Source organism: Macaca thibetana, chromosome 14 (assembly GCF_024542745.1).
Source record: "Macaca thibetana thibetana isolate TM-01 chromosome 14, ASM2454274v1, whole genome shotgun sequence".
NCBI lineage: Eukaryota > Metazoa > Chordata > Mammalia > Primates > Cercopithecidae > Macaca > Macaca thibetana.
In genome coordinates, this window is record NC_065591.1 from 21255111 (window position 1) to 21276688 (window position 21578).

The following is a 21578-nucleotide window of genomic DNA, read 5'->3' on the forward strand; positions in this document are numbered from 1 at the left end:
AAATGACGCCTGTCCTATATGAGGGCTCAGGGTCATGGCAGCACTTGGACGCTCCACACCAAATCACTGCCAAGTCACAGGGCAGGAATTGAAGCAGAGAGGGAGAAAAGCCATGTGCAAACCACATGTGAAGCCACGGGGTGCTGTCTCTACCTCACGCCCCTGCTTCTTCCTGTGGGAGCTGAGCACTCCCCAAATCCCGCAGAGTCCAGATGAGCGCCACTGCTAAAGAGGAAGACTGGCCTGATGGGTGACTTAGGCATCATGGGGGACGCAGGCAGCCCACCCCTGGGACCTGTGCCTCAGTGGTCTCTGGGGAGGACAAGGACAAGGTCAGGGCCAGCAGGGTCTCCTCTGGCTGTGGACTATGGCTCAGCCCTTCACTGTCTGACTACCCAGCACAGCTCATTGTTCCCCAAGCCATCTAGGCCCTTTCACCTGGCCACACCACTGGACTTGCTATCTCTTCTTAGAATGCCTCTATCATCTCCCTAGATCCCCTCCAATGCACCCAGCCACTCTGCAGTGTATCCTCCAAATGATAGCACCCTCTGTGAAGCTCTTTCTTAAGCCCATGCCCTCACCTCAACTTCCACCCCTAGGTCAACATCTGCCCTTCTGTGCCTCCACAAAACTGTTTGTTTCATAATACTATGACGGCACATAATACATATAAGTTATCTATTTATCCACCTGACTTCCTCACATCCCTGAAAGGCTCTTCAAAGAGAAGACAGGCTGTGTTCACATCTGAATGCCTGAGAGAATAAGAACACCAGGTAACTGGGTGAATGAATGGGAAGGTGAGAATAATGAGATGCTGTGTTTTGATTAAGGGTGGGCGGAGGGAGGTCAGAGGACACTCAGGGATTCGTTTTAGAGACAGCTGGAAGCCAACTCAGCCCACTAGAGATCTTCTGGGAGTGTCAGAGCCTCAAGTTGAACATGAACCCCATCCACCCCATTCCTCCAGGGTTCACGTGCATTCATGATGAGCTGTGGCCACGGCAGTAAACCTGGCCTCTTTATTTAGCGTTGCCGGGGTTGGGCCAGCACCGGGTCAGCACCAGGCCAGCTCCCCAAGATGGTGCAAGAGGTCCTGTGTCCAAGAGTGTGCATCTGGAAGCTTCTCCACTTGTCCCTGGGCTCCAGCATCCCTGGATAATCCTCATGCCCTTAAGCCCTCTACTCTCAACTCCAGCTTCAGCGGCCAGCTGAAGACAGCTCCGTTCCTGCCTTGGTGCCAACCCCAGCAAAAACCACTCTTGCCTTCAGCTCATCACCAATCCCATTGTCCCAGGTCTTGCTACAGGCAACAGAGCCAACCCCAGGGCTCCACAAGCTGGCTGGGCCATGTGACAGCAGAATCCTCAGTCTGGCGAGCAGGGTGTGGAGTGGTGGTGGTACCTCTCCTTCCATAGGTCTAGACTTGCATGCTCAGCAGCTAAGGAACAATAGGCTCTCCACAAATAGCCAGTTCCTCAGAATAGGGCTGACTGCAAACTGTCTATGTGCACAAGTGACAAGATGCAAGTTAGTGCCAGAAGACAATGGGGTGTGAGAGTTGAAATTTTCCCAGGAATTCTGTGTGATTCCAAACAGATTTTTTTTTTTTAAGCTCAACACAGACCAACAGGCTTGAGGAAGGGCAAACCTCCACAGGGAGCTTCAGTTTATGAGCATGTGTACACCATGTGTTAAGGTGTTGCCTTAACTAGTTGGGAGAAAACCCACTGTAGTGCCTGCATGAGATCTGCCTGGAACCCCAGTCAGGATGTGGTTCTTAGATGTGCAGAGGACACGGTGTTCTTGCCCTGCCTCCTGGGATTTCTCCTTTGGTTGCATCACAAGCCCCCTCTCCATCCCTTCTCTGTCCTCTACCCACAGTGTACCTCTGTAATTTCCAGGCTCTTTGGGAAAGGAAGGGGCTCCCTGTGGCTATGATAGTAGGGCCAAGCTACATCATGGGAAAGAATGAAAATAAATGAGTGTGCATGTGTGTGTGTGTGTTGAGAGGACAGGGGAAGGGGATAAAAGCCTAAGGAAGGATGAAACACAAGGCAAACCATAGCTCTTCTCCAAGATAGGTATGGACAGAAAGCACTGTCCAGACGAAAACATGGGAGAGCACTGGCCAGGAACCCATGTGGTGAAGCGAGAGACAGGAGACATGAGTTTAAGAACTGACTTTGCAACTTACCTCTGTTACCTTTGGCAAGCCACAAAAATGCTTTCATTTTCAATTTTTTCATCTGTAAAATGGGGATAACCAACTGTTTCCTGCTTATCTCATCAGGTGGTTACAAAGTCCAAAAGTTAAAATATTTGAAAACAGTGGAGAGTTGTACAGTGGGGGAATCATGCACACTGGAGGCTGGGAAGGCCAAAGGGGTTGACTTCCATCCAAGTGGCTAAGGGCAGGGCGCCAAATATCAGATAACTGCTTCACAAAAGTGACATCATACTATGGAGCACTGGGAACGTCCGATATTATGTCTATCAGATTGGCGGGGGTGGAGAGGCAGTGAGGGACCTGGGGGAGAATAGTGTATTAATCTGCTTGGGCTGCCATAACAAAATACCACACAGTGGGTGGCTAACAGACATTTATTTTCTCCTAGTTCTGGAGGCCAGAAGTCTGTGATCAAGGTGCTGGCAAATCTGGTTTCTGGCCTCTTTCTGGCTTATGTTAATAGAAGACCGCCTTCTCTCTGTGTCCTCACATAGCCCTTCCTCTGTGCACACATGGAGACAGGTCTGGTGCCCCTTTTTCTTTTAAGGACACCAGTCTTATTGGAGTAGGGTTCCATACTTATGACCTCACTTAACCATTATTACCTCTTTAAAGGCACTATCTGCAAATGCAGTTGCATTGGGGGTTAGGGCTTCAGTATACGAAGGGAGGGCACACAACAAGCAGTGTGGCTGGTATGTGTTATAGGGGTGAGGGGAAGGCACAGAAATGGACAGGGGGCTCCTTTTTCCATCCCCATATCCAAAAGGGTCTCAGCATTGCCAGCAGCCATTCTGGTTCAGCGCCCTTTCACTTTCTACCCAGGCTACAGTTAAGTGGCTACATCTCATTCCTGGTCTCTCCCTGGTCCACTCCATCAACAATAGGGATGCCAAAACCCAGCTCTGATCCATTCTTTACCAGCACATTAACCTGAAAACCTTCACACAGCCTGCAGACTAGAGTTCCAGCTCTTTCATGTAGCCCTCAAATCCTGTTCAGCCTTGTTGTTTCTAATTCCCCAGTCTGGGCTCTGTGCTCCTGAAAACCTAGGACATCCTTGGTATTTTCCCATCTTCTTGTTTCCTTTCACTTCCCTCAGGTCGAATGCCTGCCCCAATGTGCCTCTTTATTTGTTAAGGATTTTGCAATTATGTTCAGGAGGGTTATCAGTCAACACACCCCTGTCCACCTAATGCCCATCTTCATGCATTAACTCTTCACAGCCCCTTCAAGTGGTACCTCCTTGACCAAGTCGGTAGTAATCCTACTATCCTTCCACAGTGGGGAATGTGTGCATTTGCCCTTTGTCATGCACTGCCTTATATAGCAGATTGGACTACACTGATTAATCTCCTGTGTTTATCAATTCAATGAGTTCCTTGAAGGCAGAAATGATGTCTCCTTTGACTGTTTATCTGAAGAACCTGGCATGGCATCCCTCACATGGCCAGCATTTAATAAATGTCAGCCGCCTAGTTGGCAAATCTGCATTCCATACCAAGAACGCACCAGACTGAGGCAATGGGACTGGAGGCATCCTAGATCCTGAGGCCCTAAGCAAATCCCAGGTTAAGGAAGTAAAGATATACCAGTCCAGGATAAACCAAGGAACTGAAAAAGATGATACTTTTTAACCATCAGCTTTTTTTTTTTTTTTTAATCAACACTTCATACATATCGTATGTACTCTTGTGTCTGGCATTTTTTTTTTTTTGCTCACCTATTTTGGAAACTCATCCATGTTGTGTCACTCAGTAGTTCAGTATTTGTATTGCTGAGTTGTATTTCATTGTATGAATATACCAGAATTTGTCTATCCATTCATCTGCTCTTGAACATTTGACTTATTTCCAGCTTTTGGCTATTCTGAACAAAGTTGGCTATGAACATTTGTGTGCAAGTTTTTGTGTGGATATGTTTTCTATTTTTTTTTTTTTTTTGAGATGGAGTCTCGCTCTGTTGCCCAGGCTGGAGTGCAGTGGCACGATCTCCACTCACTGCAAGCTCTGATCCCCAGGTTCATGTCATTCTCCTGCCTCAGCCTCCCGAGTAGCTGGGACTACAGGTGCCCACCACCTCGCCCGGCTAATTTTTTTGTATTTTTAGTAGAGATGGGGTTTCATCATGTTTGCCAGGATGGTCTCAATCTCCTGACCTCATGATCCGCCCGCCTGGGCCCCCCAAAGTGCTGGGATTACAGGCATGAGCCATCTGTTTTTTTAAAAACAATTCCGGTACGGAATTTTGTCAAATGCTTTTTCTGTATCTAGTAAGACAATCACACAAATATTCTCTTTTACTCTATTGTGAATTACATTGATTTTCCACCATTCGACCAACTTTGAATTCTTTAATCTTGTATCAATTTGCCAATATTTTGTTAAGGAGTTTGCATTTATGTTCAGGAAGGCTATTGGTCTGCAGTTTTCTTCTTGTAAGGTTTTTATCTGGCTTTGGTATCAGCGTAGTAATGGCCACTTAAAATTAATTGAAACATACTTCCTCCCCTTCTATTTTCTGAAAAGGGTTTGAATAGATTGGTATTATTTCTTCCTTAATTGTTTGATAGAATTAGCCAGTAAAACTATGTGGACCTAGGTATTTCTTTGCAAAACATTTTAAATTACAGATTTCTTTAACAGATACAAGGTATTCAGATTTTCTATTTCTTCTTCCGGCAGTTTTGTCAATTTGTGTCTTTCATGGATTGTGCTCATTTCATGTAAGTTACAGAAATTATTGTTATAAAGTTCATATTTCTTTGTCTGTTTGGGGTGCTACAGCAAAATATCTTAGACTGGTAATTTATAAACAATAGAAACTTATTGCTCACAATTCTGGAGGCTAGAAAATCCAAGATCTAGGTTTTGGCAGATTTGGTGTCTGGGTAGGGCCCATTCCTTATAGATGGCACCTTCTAAGTGTCCTCATGTGGTAGAAGGCACAAACGTGCTCTCTCTCAGGTCTCTTTTATAATGACACTAATCACATTCATGAGAGCTCTGCTCATGAGCTAATTACCTGCCAGATGCCACACCTGCCAACACCAGTGCACTGGGGATTAAGTTTCAACACATACATTTGGAGGGGAGTGGGGTTGGGTGCGGGGAGGCACACAAAAATTCAGATCATAGCAAAGAATTATCCTTCTAATATGTTTAGAATCTGTTCCAATGTTCCCCTCTGATTCTTGATACTGTTAATTTGTATCTTAGTTCTTTTTTTTCCCTTTAGCAGTCTTGAGCAGTTATTAATCTTCTTCAAATAACCAGTTCTTGATTTTTTCCATTGTTTTCATTTTCTACTCCATTGATTTCTGTTCTTATCTTTATTCTTTCTACTTACTTTGAGTTTATTTTGCTCTTTTTCCTAGTTTATTAATGCAGACTTTTCTTTTTTTCTAATTTAAACTTCAAGCTACAAATCTCTAAGTACCCTACACATTTTGATACACTGTTTTCATTTTTACTCAAAATATTTTCTAATTTCCTTTGTGTCTTTATTAATCCACACATTATTTAGAAATGTTATTTAATTCCCAACTACTGGGGATATTCTCAGATATCTGTTATTGATTTAGAATTTAACTTCACTGTGGTCAGATAACTTTTTAATGTTTTCAATTACTCTAAAATTACTGAGACTTATTTTTGTGTAACGCATTTGAGGTAAATGTTGCATGTGCACTTAAGAAGAATGTGTATTCAACTACAGCAGATGAAGTGTTCTATAACTGTCAATTAAGCCAAGGTTGTTGACAGTGTTATTCAGGTCATCTACATTTTTCTATGAACTTGTTATATCAGTTACTAAGAGAGGAGCGTTGAAACATCTATATATAATTGTGGGTTTTCTATTTCTCTTTCAGTGTTAGTTTTTGCTTTATATATTTTGAGGCATTGTTATTTAATGCACACACATTTTAGGATTATCTTATTCTGTCTTCTTGATGAATGGGCCTCTTTATCATTATGAAATGTTCCTCTTGCTCCCTGATGATACAATCACTCTCACCTTCTCATGGCTATTATTTGTATAGTATATCTTTTCTACCCTTTTACTTTTTAAACTTAACTTTTATAGGGGTTTTCCTTATAGACAGCATGTAATTGCACTTGCTGCTTAATTCAGCCTGATAATCTCCACCCTTTAATTATAGTGTTTAGATCATTTACATTTAATGTAATTGGTGACATGTTTGGGTTTAACCCTATCTTGCTCTTTGTTTCCATTTGTCCCTTTTGTCCTTTGTTTACTTTTCTTTTCCTGCTTTTTGATTGAGTATACTTTTGATATTCCATCTCCAGTATTGCCTTATTAGCCTTGCCTCTTTTAAAAGTGATTTTTAGTGGTTGCTCTAGAGTTTACAGCATGCACTTTTAATTTATCACAGGTATCTTACAGACACCTTCCTGGTTTTCTTCCTAATTCACTGGCAACTACTTCGTCTCCTTTGCTGGTTCTTCCTTTTATTCTCTACCTGTAAATGTTAGAGTGGGCCTAGTACTTGGGCCCCTATCCTTGTCACCTCTCTAACTACACTAATTCTCTGGGTAATCTTATTGAGTCCTAGGGTTTTAAATCCCATCTTTATTTGCAGTCATAACTTTTCCTTTGAGCTCTAGATAACCAGCTGTTTAAATGACACTATACCTTAGATGTCCAATAGACATCTTAAACTTAACATGTTCAAAGTAGAGCTCTTGATTTTTCTCTCTCAACATTTCCTTGCCCTCACCCTGCTCAGTCTGACATATTTCAGCTCATGGTATCATGCAGTTACTCAGGATAAAAACCTTGGAGTTACCTGTACATCTTCTTTTGTTTTCATCTCTTATATTCAATTCATCAGTACATCCAATAAACTCTACTTCCAATATAACTTCTCACCACCTCTGCTGCTACCATCCTAGTTTAGGTCACCATTTCTTACTTGGGGTCCCTAAAATAGTGTCCTAGCTGAATTCCTTTCTTCTACTCTTGCTCCTTACAGCCTATTGTCCACTCAGTAGCAGGGATAACCTTTTTAAAAATGCCATTCAGATATGTCACTCTCTTGCTTAAAACTATCCAGTGTCTTTCCATCCTTACTCATAGTAAGACTCTAGAATCCTTTTGGCCCATATGATCCTAACACAATTTGGCACTGGTCTTCCTTTCTGGCATCATCATCTATCATGCTCTCCATACTCAATACGCTTCAGATATTATTCTTAGTGTTCTTAAAATAAGCTGAGCTTGTTCCTGCCTGAGGGCCTTTATACCAGCTCTTCCCTCTGCCTGGTGTGCTCATGGTTCACTCCTCAACATTTATATTTGTGCTTAAATATCACCTCTGATCAACCTACCTAAAATGTCTCCAAGTCATTATCCACATGTAATGCTCCGCTTTATTTTCTTCACAGCATTTATTGACATTTGAAATTATATTCAGTTACTTGTTTTGGTTATCTTCCTCATTAGAATGTAAGCTTGATGACAGTAGGTACATTGTTTTGTTCTGTGCCATATCCTCACACCAAAAACAGTATCTGGCACACAATAACTGCTCAATAAGTATTTGTTGACTGAAGGAAACCATCACATTAGGTTTTTTACTTTTTAAGGGAAAATAATCTTTTTAAGACAATAGACTTAAAAACATGAGTGAAATTTTACTTTCTCTTGGTCCTTTCTCTGAAAGTAAAGTAAATTTTGGTGTCAGATGCAATTCTCTTCAGTAATAGCCTTCAGGTTCAGATTGTGGGCATGAAAGGATTTCTTTACTGAGTGATTTAACCAAAGTAATCTGTACTGAGAAGTAGATAATAGTCACAGCCCAAGGTGAGAAACAATGTTGTGTCCTGCTCATAGTCTCACAGGATACTTTTGGTGTGTTGTTAAGGCCTAAAGGAACCAAAAATAATTCCTTAGGAAGTTCTCCCTCCAAATATTTCCTAAACCCCAGACTTCCACACAGCATATAATACACTGCAGTGGACTTCCAAATGTTTCCTTTCTATCCCAACCTCGTCCAAAGTCATCCTCTCCATTGAGATGGTACAGATGACATGAGAGTTGAAAGAGCATCAATCTCTTATTAAAGGATATTCATCATTATGACTTCCAAAGAAGGGCCAGGGTACAACTGGCAACTGAAAGGTGCTATGAGAGAGAGAGAAAAAAAATCCTTGAATCCTCCATGCTTTGGACAAGACGGAGTTAATGGAACCCTCATTTGGTCAGGTTGTAAGATATCAAACCAACTGGTGACAAAAAGGCTGTTAGGAAAAAAATTATTGGAACTATATCCGGAAAACAGAACAAGGTATTTTGGTGCAGCGTAGACAGAAGACAGGAGATCAAGGTGAGCCCCCAAGGATCTACTAGAGAAAGACTATTGGAAATCCTATAGGAGCTGCTGCCACCAATGTACAATTTTCGTTAATTACCTCAATTGTGGCTGTTATCCCCTTAATGAGAAACATAACTTTACTTCTAAGCAGGCAGTGATGCTGGCAGAAAGTTGAAACCTGAAAATCAGCAGATACGGGGTTGCATACAGCCCTTTCTATTGAAATTAAGCCACACAGAAAACACAGGGAGAGGACTCCAAATAGCTTCAGACAGCAGCCAGCCATGCAGGGCCCTCACCAGGCACCGGATGGACGCTCTCCGGACTCCTCAAAAGAGGCCCAAATCACAAGTGCTCATTTCAATAACGTAAGAAAATAAACATGGGGCTTATTTACAGCACAGGAAAGGGACTGGGGCAAAAGAACTGCTCATTTGGTAATCCACCCTGACGGGGCCAGATAGGATCCAGACCCCCAGGCTCTCTGGTAACAGGGTAAGCAGAAATAGGGGCCGGAAGAGGGCTGGCTGGCAGCATCACCAGGTACAATCTGGTAAACGATCCGGTTAATAAAAGGGGAAGAGATCTGATACATCGTTCCATCTCACCAACTCAGGCATAAGTGCTCTTGCTATCTCCAGTTTCTGGCTGAGGAAACTAAGGCATGGTCAAGGGAAGACACTGTGAGAAAAGGACATTTTAAAGCTTCTTGCATCCTCCATACATTGGAGAAGATGGGGTTAGTGGAATCCTCATTTATAGCTGGGACTAAAACATACACGGTTAGAGTCCTGGGCCACTGATGGACTCATACCATCTTACCAAGCTCAAGAACTCCCACTAGAACTGGAGCTCAAGAACAGGGTAGGGACACTGTCTTAGTCAGCTCTAATTCCTGTATCTTCTGGACCTACCACACTGCCTGGCAAAGACTACATTTTTTTTTTTTTTTTTTTTTGAGATGGAGTCTTGCTCTGTTGCCCAAGCTGGAGTGCAGTGGTGCGATCTTGGCTCACTGTAAGCTCTGCCTCCCGGGTTCACGCCATTCTCCTGCCTCAGCCTCCCGTGTAGCTGGGACTACAGGCGCTTGCCACTATGCCTGGCTTATTTTTTGTAAATTATAGTAGAGACAGGGTTTCACCGTGTTAGCCAGGAGGGTCTCAATCTCCTGACCTCATGGTCCGCCCACCTCGGGATTACAGGCGTGAGCCACCATGCCTGGCCAAAGACTACATTTTCGTGAGAAAATGAATAGTAGGAATAACAGAATGACTGAATAAATGTTCTCTTCCCTCAACTGGATTAGTAACTAGTTGGTTGTTCTTCAGCTGTGCTCACCAGAAAACCAAATGTTCCTTGAGTTGATGCTTGGGTATAGTACCAATGGTATGTTTGCAGCTATAAGTAAAAGTCCAAATAAATATATTTTAAAGGGAAGGTTCTATATGGTGGCAAGGCCTGACTGGTGGCTTTGGTCTAAGACATATGGATCCCTGCTTTGTCAGTCGCTCCCACCCCACCTGCAGTTCCTGAGAGGTTGTAGACAAAATGGGGCTTTGCTGAGGAAGCCTCTAGCAGACATAGCTGCCTGGTAACTCTTGAGAACTACCTTGTCTTCTGTCTGATAGTTCTGTGCCTTTCAGGGAGAGTGGGAAGAGATGCAGCCAGTGGTCCAACCAATGGAGAGCAGAAGAAAGGAAAAAGCGCTATCCTGGGCCAGGCATGGTGGTTCACACCTGTAATCCCAACACTTTGGGATGCTGAGGCAGGAGAATCACTTGAGCCCAGGAGTTAGAGACCAGCCTAAGCAACATAGTGAGGCCCTGTCTCTACAAAAAAAATAAGCCAGGTATGGTGGTGCATGCTTTTAGTTTCAGATACTTGGAAGGCTGAGATGGGAAGATTGCTTGAGCCCAGGAGTTTGAGGCTGCAGCAAGCCATGATCACAGCTCTGCACTCCAGCCGATGGGACAGAGTGAGACTCTGTTTAAAAAAAAAGCTCTACCCTAAAATGGTTGCAAATGTGAAGAAACAAAATGCCAGATACAGATGCTGGTGACTCAACTATTTCTTGAAAAGGAAAGAGGCCTGGAAACTTAGGAGAGGGGGCCAAACTTTCTCTGATTATCTTCCCACTGTTGCCAGCAGTGGTGAGCCAGAAATTGAAAGAATGACACGAGGTTGCCTGTACAGACCCACACACCCTCCCAGGAAATGTGGGGAAGCTGGGGATCCCTAACAGTCCATTGAATGGAGGTTGGAAGAGAGGCTGCGGCTTGAGCTTACAATGCCCTCACCCAGTCTTCAAATGAACTCACAGCTCCCACCTTAAAATGAGGGGAAAACATTAAAATTTAGAGTGGGTCTTGCCTGCCTGACTTTCCTCTGCCAAGATAAGCTCAATAAGGCCTGTTCACAGATGATGCATGGCTGGCATAAAGGGACCAAATGCTGCCCTTGATTCTACTCAGAAGTAGAAAGTGGGTGAGTACCAAACATACGCCGAGGATAGGAGCTCCAGGGCTTGGACAGAGCTCAGGGGTGAGGTGAGTAGGGGTAGGCCTCACAGGTTTCATATGCGTCCAGGTCCTGCAGTGGAAAGCTCAAGTTGCTTTCAAAGTCTCTCTGGACGGAAGCTGCTGCCAATATGGTTAACACTCCTGCCAGAACTGCTCCTTGGGAAGCGGCTGGAAGAGGTATGGGGCCAGTTTAGCATTCTCTACCCTGCCTCTCCATGCCAGGGCTGCTTGGGGAACAGCCCATTGTGGCTTCTCTTGCTGCAGTGGAAGAGTACCTGAGCCAAGAGAAATGGAAAAAGCAGCATACCCCCAAAGGAGCTACAAAGCAAAGGAAACACAGCAGGCTCAGGATGGGTGGCTGATGGGAGGTCTCCAATACCCAAAGCCTTTACCCTATCAGCTGGGTCCTCACAGGCTCTAACTGCAGAGCTACGAAGAGCCTTCCCAGAACCCAACCACTTCCCAAACCCAGTCTCTGCCTCATCTACTTTCTGATTACTATCTTGGCTGAAAACCATCAAAGGTTCTTGGATTTTAACCCCAAATCAACTTCAGAACCTGTGGATAGAAACGTGCTCTCTTTCAGTGATAAAGATGCTCTGGTTTCCTCCTGGCATGGTGCCTGTCAGAGGCTATCATCCTAGAAGGAAGCTGGGATCACAGGGTTATTAGCTACACCTGCGGCCAATGAGAGCCGAGAGAGTTTGTCTCTTCCAGCTCCCAGTCTGCGTCAGCACAGACCAGCATGACAGTCACTTTTTTCCAAAGGCAGCAGAGAAACCAGCACTTAAAAACCATGAGTTCAAAGCCCAGCTGGAAGTAGATGAGGCTGTGGCAGAGAAACCAGGGTGGTCAGAACTTTGAACTCGATGACACTGAGTAAAGAAAGGATACAGCAGCTGAGCGTGGGGGTTCATGCCTGTAATCCCAGCACTTCGGGAGGCCAAGGTGTGTGGAGCACCTGAGGTCAGGAGTTTGAGACCAGCCTGGCCAACACGGTGAAACCCTACCTCTACTAAAAACACAAACAAATTAGCCGTACGTGGTGGCAGGCGCCTGTAGTCCCAGCTACTTGGGAGGCTGAGGCAGGAGAATTGCTTGAAACCTGGGAGGCGGAGGATGCAGTGAGCCGGAATCACGCTATTGCACTCCAGCCTGGGAGACAAGAGCAAGACTCTGTCTCAAAAAAAATAAAAAAGATACAGCAGAGCATCACTGGCAAGAAAGAACACAAGATTCTGACAACTAGAGTTGCTGTTTTCCTCTTTAATTCTCCCAGAAAAAGAGGTTTATACCTAAATGTCTGAGGGTTGGTAAAATACATGAGACAAACATTTTAACAACTATGTAATGTCAATCAGCAAAATAAAAAAGTATTTCCAGCCCTGGCATTCCAAGCAGGCCCAGCCCAGTTAGGTCCCTGGGGGCAAAGTCAGTGGCTCAGTGTGCACTTGGGCCAGGGCCAGTTCAAGTTCGTCTTCTTTTTTTTTTTTTTTTTTTTTTTTTTTTTTTTTTTGAGACGGAGTCTTGCTCTGTCACCCAGGCTGGAGTGCAGTGGCCGGATCTCAGCTCACTGCAAGCTCCGCCTCCCGGGTTTACGCCGTTCTCCTGCCTCAGCCTCCCGAGTAGCTGGGACTACAGGCGCCCGCCACCTCGCCCGGTTAGTTTTTTTGTATTTTTTAGTAGAGACGGGGTTTCACCGTGTTAGCCGGGATCGTCTCTCGATCTCCTGGCCTCGTGATCCGCCCGTCTCGGCCTCCCAAAGTGCTGGGATTACAGGCTTGAGCCACCGCGCCCGGCCAAGTTCGTCTTCTCTACAGGCCAGTAAGATGTGATTTCTTTAAAAAGATTTCTTAATCTAAAACCAGCTGTTGTCTGCTGTAGGCCAGAACATGACATTTTAATTAGCATGATTGTTCCGCTTCTGAAACCAGGCTCTATGGCATCCCAAGGGCAGATGATCCTGACCTAAGCTTATGGGTGAGGTTTGCTGGTTAGCAGCTCAGAAATACACTAACAAGGAAGTGGAGTCCCTAGCCCACTCTGAATCCATGAATCGCCATCACCTGCTATATCCCTGTCCTGAATTTCTACCGTGACTATACCACCTGTCTGTTCAGAGGGTATCCTCACCTTTGAGGTTGTTTCAGGTGCCTGGGATAGAATGCTCCTTCTTTAACATAAACTGTTCTATGCTATGTTGCAAGATCTAACACCCAGTATTCCTGGGAGTAATGAGGTACTTTAAATGGAGTTGTAATTCCTTTAAAGTCCAATGACTCCTATGATGATGACAAAGTCACACAGCTCTCGAGGGCTCACAATGAACTCAGGTGAAAGAGTTCTTCTTCCAAAATCAAAGGACTATTAAGATTTTAGAAAAGAAAAATTTAAAAATGTACCCTTTGGGAGAGAAGCTGCATTAGAAACCAGCCACTAAGGTAGTGCATTCAGTGATGAGCAAAAGGGCAGAAATATCTGAAGAAGCCAGAGCAATATGACACATACACAATGCCAGCAGAGTCCATAGCTTTCAGCTGAGATTTCAATGTAAGGCCCTCCCCTATACCTGCCCCACATCTTGGAAAACAAACTAGAAAATCCCTAGAAAGGTTAGAGGTCCCCACTGTGCTTGTCAGCCTCTGGTACCTGGGTGACAACAGAAATCTTTTCCTTGCTTTCTATCATATCGTCCCCAATATTAGGAATATGAGACCAAAATGCTTTCCTATCTCTCCTACTGACCAGTACATATTACCCAAATCAAAAGTATTTGTTAAGCACCTGTGTTTGCTGTTGTCAGACACTGAAAAAAATCACAGCTTCAGTTTCTGCATTTGCAAAATGAACAAACTGGATGAGATGATTGCTTGCCCCCTTTGGCAATAATAGTCCAGGATTCAATCACTCATTCAAACGAAAGAAGACAAAACTCTTGATTTCCACTTCCAACTTTGCTACTTCTGAAATTTTCTTTGACCTCTCAAAGTCTGGGGAACACATCTGAAGTGACTCTTGATGAAACTACAGCATAATAACTGCCCACCTTCATGTCACTCAACAGAACAATGGACGGTGTATGAGTGACGTCGACTGGCATAACAACTAGATTTCTGTAATCACATCCATATTCTAAGCAAATTGTTATGTATTTTGTGTTTTGGGGACATATGTTATGGCTAAAGACCAAACTGTGGCTAATCTTAATATTAGAGCCAGATAAATCTGTTTCGAATCCATAACATTTAACATTTGCCAGGGTAGATTTGTTCATCAACTGGGCTTAAAGAGGTATAATTCACACATGTGCAGTATTAGTAAATGCTGAAATTTAATGATTTAAATATACCAGCAACTGTTGCAAAGCAGTTGTATAGCAGCATTTAACGTTAGCCAGAACCTCCCTGGCTAATGTTAAGTTTATTGAGAGAAATTTTGGAATCCCCTTCGGATGGGGGTCACAATTCCCACAACTTTTACAGGTACCAGCTAGAGCGACTCCTTATATGGCTAGTTCAGACCCTCTGCTTTTCTCTGACAATACCTGTAAAACATTGACTGGATCTAATCAGGAAACAAACAGATTCCTCTGGAGGGTTCTGAGTCATCTGCTCTTAAAGTGGTTACCATTTGGGACCTTCTGATGCTGGATGCACAGGGTACCAGACATTCCTCCTGGCGTGTGCTCCCAGACACGGGCAGAAGACTGTTGTCGGGCCAAAGACGGAGTTAAATATACCCAGAGAGAAAGGTGGTTCCTTGGACTATCAGGAATTGGTGTTGAAGACACAGTAGAAAAAGGAATAAAAAATAATTTTAATCATATCAAAAAGCCAAACCAAAGAGGAATAGTTCATGGAACTGACAGGGTCCTGACTCAGCGGCTGGTGCTCTTCCTGTGCACAAGCCCAGCACTCCAGGTCCCAAGGCATTTATCAAATCCCACCAAGATGTTTGGGTTTTGCACCAAATTCTGGGTTTGGCTGTTCCTCGAAAGAACTCACTGATGTAAATGACTAAAAGTGAGGTCTGGGTACCCCTTACATGATTCCCCAGACCTAAAATGGGCTGACAGGCTTCTCTTCTCCAGCAGTCTTACTGTCCGTGAAGTTTCCTTCCAGATTGTTACACGGAACTGAAAACAAAAGGAGCCTCAGCTGGATTTAACTCTGGAGCATGCCACAAAGGCTTCCACTTGGCATTTTTGAAAAGAGCCCATCAGAGATCATAAGAAATACAAGAACAGAGGCTGCATAGCTCGAGGTGCTTGGATATTCATTCTAGGTTCTTGTTCTTGAGAAAGTGGGTTAGGTGGGTACATGCCAAGATCCAAGTAGGTCAACCTTCCACCCTTAACCCACTTCTCTGACATCGGAGTGCTGGGAGGCCTTGTTCTCTCGCTCTGTCCCAGTCTCACATTCAGACCTCCACCAATGGCAAGTTTCATAAGCTGCCAATGTTGGGGAAGCTCTTCAGTTTCTCAGGAAAGTCGTCTTTGTACAGGACAGGGTCAGCTCGGTGTTCCACCACCTTGAGAGGCATGGTCCCAAAGACTGAAGCAAACTTGTTGATGCACTCTGACCTGTGGGGTTTGGGGAGGAGGTGGGGAGGAGGGGTTTGAGCAGAATGAGAAGGATGGGGGCAGGGAGAAAAGATAATATGTTCAAGAGGCTGAGAGATAACAGCAAAATACATAATGTTCAACATCAACAAAAAAAGCTCAAGGAGCCACAGTCTGCTCCCAGGTTCTTAAAAAGGTTGACAGGTGTGGAAAAAAGAGGTGTACTGGGGGTACTTGGACTATTAGTTCGGTGGGAGAACATGAACAGGAGATGGTGCTTGGCAGCCACAGGCCTGCAAAGGTCAGAATATCTTTTCCCCTCCCCCTCAAATTCCAGTCATTCCTCCAGCTCAGTGTGAGAGGGCCTCAAACCAAGGTGGATTAGCTGCCAACAGTTCTTAACCCCATCTCTGCCAGCGAAGAGAAGGCAAAGGATGGAAAGAAAAAAAAAACTACTTGGATCTGAGCTTCAGTTTACTGAAGTTTAAAAGGAGAGGAGAGATCTTGTTCACAAAGTGATGAAAGGCAAAAAAAAAAAAAAAAAAAAAAAAAAAAAAAAGTGACAGGGCCAAATTTTAAACAATAAATACTTCATTCATTCAACCAACATTGACGGAGGGCCTGTAAGTGGCAATCTCTGGGTATGATGTCAATCTGCACAATCTTCTGTGAAAGCTGAAGTTCACATAGGACAGCCTTCATAATTCTCATCATTTTTGTCACTTCCATGTCAGAACTGTTAGCGACAACTGCTTCAGTGCCGGTGCAGGGCAGCACCACCGGAGGAGGGGAGAGGCCGTCTCCCTATCTCCACCTCACCCCCAAAGCCAGTCTTCTCAGAGGTGAGCAGGTCAGGCATGTGTTCGGGAATGGCTCTGGTCAATCAGGCCAACTGAGTGTGACAGCTGGGTAATGAGGATGCTTCAGCACTAGGCCAGGGGGAAAACAAGCCTGGAAAAGCTGCTTTTGAAGTCAAGGGGACCTCAAGGATGGATTTCAGAAAGGTCAAACTCTCGCCTCCGTCGGGCCCAGGATATCTGAGAGCGCTACGAAAAGAACAGACTCTAAGTGGAGGCAGAACCTTTCACCAAGCAGGAGCTGAACGTCAAGACACAGACCAGAGAGGTCTCTTCTGGCCTCAGAGATACTGCAAGCATTGTTTCAAATTCTTTTAACCAACAAGCTTTTGTTCAAGTGCTCTGAGCTTTAGCAAGAAAGCTGTTAATTAAGAAGACTGCTATTATCAATTCTTCTCTCTTGGTCATTATGTTTCTAAAAAAATTTGTTATTATTTCATTTTGAGCCTTTAACTCATAACATTTAACTCATGCCCACCAATACCACAAAGCAACAACTACGATTTACTGTATGTTCCAAGCTGTGTTAAAATTACTTTCTACTCATTAACAATGAACTTAATCCTCACAACAATCCTACGGGGTAGGACTATTATTCCCATTTTATAATGGAAGACTGAGATGCAGAGAGGATAAATAACATGTTCAAAGGTCAAATAACTAGAAAAGGCTAGAGCCAAAGCAGGCATTCTGGCTTCTAAGGCTAAAGTCTTAATTAGATGACACAAATGTACTTACTAACACAATTCTAGGGTCCAATGACGGGGACTGGAAATTCACAACTGCTGAGCACCTATTATGTGCCAGATAATTTACATACATATCTCATGGATTCCTTAAAGTGATCCTCCCCCATACTCATCACCCGCCTTGCCCAACTATTGGGTTTATAGTAGCCTCATGTTATGGGTTAAGAAATTAAAGTTCAGAGAGGTTAAGCAACTTGCCCAAGGACCCAGGGGTAGAACGACCCGGGGGTAGAACGTGGTGGAACTGGGTTTTAAACTCATGTTTGAGCTGGCAATAGAGCCTGCTCTTTGGATCACACTCTACCATTACACACCAGTGACTGAGTTTCCCTCCTGCTGGAAGTCTTTTGAGACTCAGGAGGTGGTGTTCCTAGTTCCAAATTGAAGGGAGACTGGGAAAAGACGGATGAACTTTAACAAAGTGAGGTGGACCAAGCATGGGACAACAGCTTCCCTCTCTTCAGATTATGGGGTCAAAGCAATGGCAGATAAAATCAAATCTCTCCAAGGTTTACTTTTTTTTTTTTTTTTTTTTGAGACGGAGTCTCGCTCTGTCGCCCAGGCTGGAGTGCAGTGGCCGGATCTCGGCTCACTGCAAGCTCCGACTCCCGGGTTTGCGCCATTCTCCTGCCTCAGCCTCCCGAGTAGCTGGGACTACAGGCACCCGCCACCTCGCCCGGCTAGTTTTTTGTATTTTTTTTTAGTAGAGACGGGGTTTCACCGTGTCGGCCAGGATGGTCTCGATCTCCTGACCTCGTGATCCGCCCGTCTCGGCCTCCCAAAGTGCTGGGATTACAGGCTTGAGCCACCGTGCCCAGCCAAGGTTTACTTTTGACTGTTGTTCTGCCTGTAACATTCCAGATTCTTCTCATTTCTAGTTATGCATACAGACTCTGGCCAGCAAAGCCCAGCTGTGCCCAGCATAGGTACTAGCAAGTATGTATTAAAGAAGAATCCTGGTTCTTGGCAGAGGATAGTGGTTCCATGGCCCTGTAGAGAGTATTGAGGACAATGTCTCCTCTGTAACTAGATCTGCCAACAGGAATGGGTCACAGGCAAGAAGCCACTGGGGCTCAGGCCAGCTTGATTTGTTGACAGCTGCCCCTGGCTAACCCAGGTCTAGTGAGTACTTCTTTCTCCTTCACACAGACCCACAATGGAGAAGCGGCAGGCCTCCACCGAACGGTCAAGGTCCTTAACTCTCCTGCCAGGTAATAACAGTGCTTCCTACTTTCTTTTCACACAGGGGGTCTGGGTTGGAGAGCAGGTTAGGGGAGACAGGATTTTGGCTGTTTGCTGGCGGCCCACATGAGCTGTTGTCAGGGGTCCAGCTACCATGTCAGTAACCATTCTCCTGTGTTGGTTTTCCAATCAAGTACAAACACACCAAGAGCTGCCACTGACTATCTCTGAAGTGATGAAGGTGTCTGGGGAAGAAAGAACTAATGGTTTTCTATTTTCCTCTCAAACACATACCATTACTTAAAGTAACCAGCAGTCTTTAGGACTAACACTGGGGAAACTGGGAAGGAAACTAACATTCCCAGGCCCTGTGCTGCAGGCTTTCATGTATCACTACTTCATTTATCCCCACACATAACAGCTTGGGTACAAAGATGCTCAATAAATATTTGTTGAACCTATAAATGGACATTGTAATTTGACAGATATTAATATCCCTATGTTAGGAGATGAACAGATTGAAGTTCGGATAAGGTAAAGTCAATTTCCTTAGGTCAGACAGCTAATAAGTGTGGCAAACTCATCATTTGAATAAAGATTAGCCTAATTCAAAATACTATGTTCTTTTTCTTAAATCAATACTGTCTGCCTGTCATACTGCCCTAACCTTGGTGAAGACACTTGTCAAAATGAAGAGCGACACATGCTTCTGACTCTTAAAGAACTAACAGTGGATCCTGGAAACGGAAGCTGGGCAGTAATGGAAGCTACTCTCCTACACAACTGACATTTCTGATCCCAGACCCCCAAATATAGGAATAAATGAGCTACTGAACCACAAAACCCAACACAAGGTCACACACACTTGTACAGTGGCTAACTACTTTCATTGTTTTGCATAAAATGTGTATTCTGCAAAGATTATTATTAAAAATAAAACAGCTGGACATGGTGGCTCATACTTATAATCCCAGCTACTCATATGGCTGAGGCAGGAGGCCTGTTTGAGGCCAGGAGATCAGCCAAAGATGGGGGAGGGAAAAGGAAGGAAGGATGGATTCTACAGTTGTAACACCATCTCTTTATCTACCCAAGATGGCTTAACTCACGTCTCCTTTCCTCCCTATCTAAATGCCTTATTTAATAATTCAGTGACTCAATTTTTAATATAAATAGTTTTGTTCCCGGTTGCTAATTTATTTCCAGATTTGTTTCCTTCTATTCTCTGTTAAATTTCTCTAAAGAGTAGTTTACATTCACTAACTCTACTTCCTCACCATTGACTCATACTCTAAAACCTTTTGGCTTCATACTCTATGACATTATTACTATTTTTTACAGATGGGGATTTTGCTATGTTGCCCAGGCAAGAGTGCAGTGGCTATTCACACAGGTGCAATTGTGGAGTGGTACTGCCTTGAACTCCTAAGCTCAAGGGATCCCCCGTCTCAGCGTCCCAAGTAGCTGGGACTACAGGTGCCCACCACCACACCTGGCTATTATTTTTGTAAGATACCAACAACCATGGAATTCAAAGACCTTCTCCAGCTTGCCTGTTCCTTGCTCCTTCCATGCTTCTGAGCACTGTATGTCCTGGTTCTCTCCTGGCCTTTCCAGTGGTTGCCTCTCTGTTTTCAGTTACTCTTTGTGTCTCCTAAATGTCAGAATTTCCCAAGATTCTGCCTTTGCTTTTCTTTAGTCAACTGCTGTCTCTGGACAGATGACTGCCAAATACAGTTAGCCATCCATATCCAAGGGTTCTGTGTTTGTAGATTCAACCAACCTCGGATCAAAGATATCTGGAAAAAAACTGTATCTATACTAAACATGTACAGACTTTTTTTTTTCATGTCATTTTTCCCTAAACAATGCCATGTAACAACTATTTACATAGCATTTATGTTGTATTAGGGATTGTAAGTAATCTAGAGATGATTTAAACTATAAAGAAGGATATGCAAAGGTTATATGCAAATCCTAGGCCTTTATATAAGGGACTTGGGCATGCATGAAGTTTGGTATCCTCTAGTGGTCCTGGAACAAACCCCCTATGGATACTGAGGTATGACTGGGCTCAACTCTTTTTTTAAACTTCTTTCTGAAATTCTAGTTCCACATATCTATATCTTGATATACATATATAAAAGTATATACAGAGACTGATTGAGTAATAATAAAACTCCGGTCTTCCAAAAAAAAAAAAAAAAAAACAAGCCCAGGCAGGGTGGCTCATGCCTGTAATCCCAGCACTTTGGGAGGCCAAGGTGGGCAGATCATAAGGTCAGGAGATTAAGACCATCCTGGCCAACATGGTGAAACCTCGTCTCTACTAAAATACAAAAAAATTATTGCTGAGAGTCTCTGCTTCTGGCCTAGGGTTTTACTGGTTGGGATCCTAGTGATTTTTAAGGAATCACTTCAAGTGTCACCTCTTTTAGAAAGTTATTCTTAATAATGAACCTAGCAAAAAGTTACTTCTCTTTCACCTGATCAATTATAGCCCTTTGAGCCTCTCTCAGGGCACTCATCACAAATAGCATTGTTACATATACATGTAACACTGTTAAGGTCCTTGACGCTGTTAAAGTCCAACAGTTCGCTCCAATCCCTCCATCAGCATCTCCTCCTAGCTACATATCCTACATATCATAACATATCCTATCGTGCCTATAATCTCAGCACTTTGGGAGCCCTAGGCAAGAGGATACCTTGAGGCCAGGAGTTCAAGACCAGGCTGAATAACATGGTGAGACCCTGTCCCCACAAAAAATTTAAGAACTAGTTAGCATGGTGGTACTAGGATGCACCTGTAGTCCCAGCTACTCAGGTGGCTCAGATGACAGGATCACTTGAGCCTAGGAGTTTAAGGTTGCAGTGAGCCATGATTGTATCACTGCACAACAGAGCAAGATCCTTTCTCTTAAAACAAAAAACAAAAAACAAAAAAAAGTCCAAAAAGGAAGCCTCCATATCCCCCTTAGTTACTCCAGTGTCTAATAATAATTATATCTAAATTAAATCCCCCTACTGCACTTTTTTTTTTTTTGAGATGGAGTTTCACTCTTGTTGCCCAGGCTGGAGTGTGACGGCACGATCTCAGCTCACTGCAACCTCCACCTCCCGGGTTCAAGTAATTCTCC

General features: G+C 43.9%; 1 protein-coding gene across 4 annotated transcripts in view; it reads right to left on the reverse strand.

Annotated features, from left to right (window-relative positions):
* Nucleotides 1-21578, reverse strand: part of EXT2 (exostosin glycosyltransferase 2) — a 202498-nt gene that overhangs the window by 29076 nt on the left and 151844 nt on the right. For 3 of the 4 annotated variants that reach the window (XM_050758872.1, XM_050758870.1, XM_050758869.1), the window contains exon 14: nt 14397-15671. The exons of the other annotated variant lie outside the window; for it this stretch is intronic. In XM_050758872.1, coding sequence (XP_050614829.1) covers nt 15533-15671 — 139 coding nt within the window. In that variant the 3' untranslated portion in view covers nt 14397-15532. Of the gene's footprint in view, nt 1-14396; nt 15672-21578 lie in introns of those variants that run through there. 4 annotated transcript variants of the gene reach the window in all.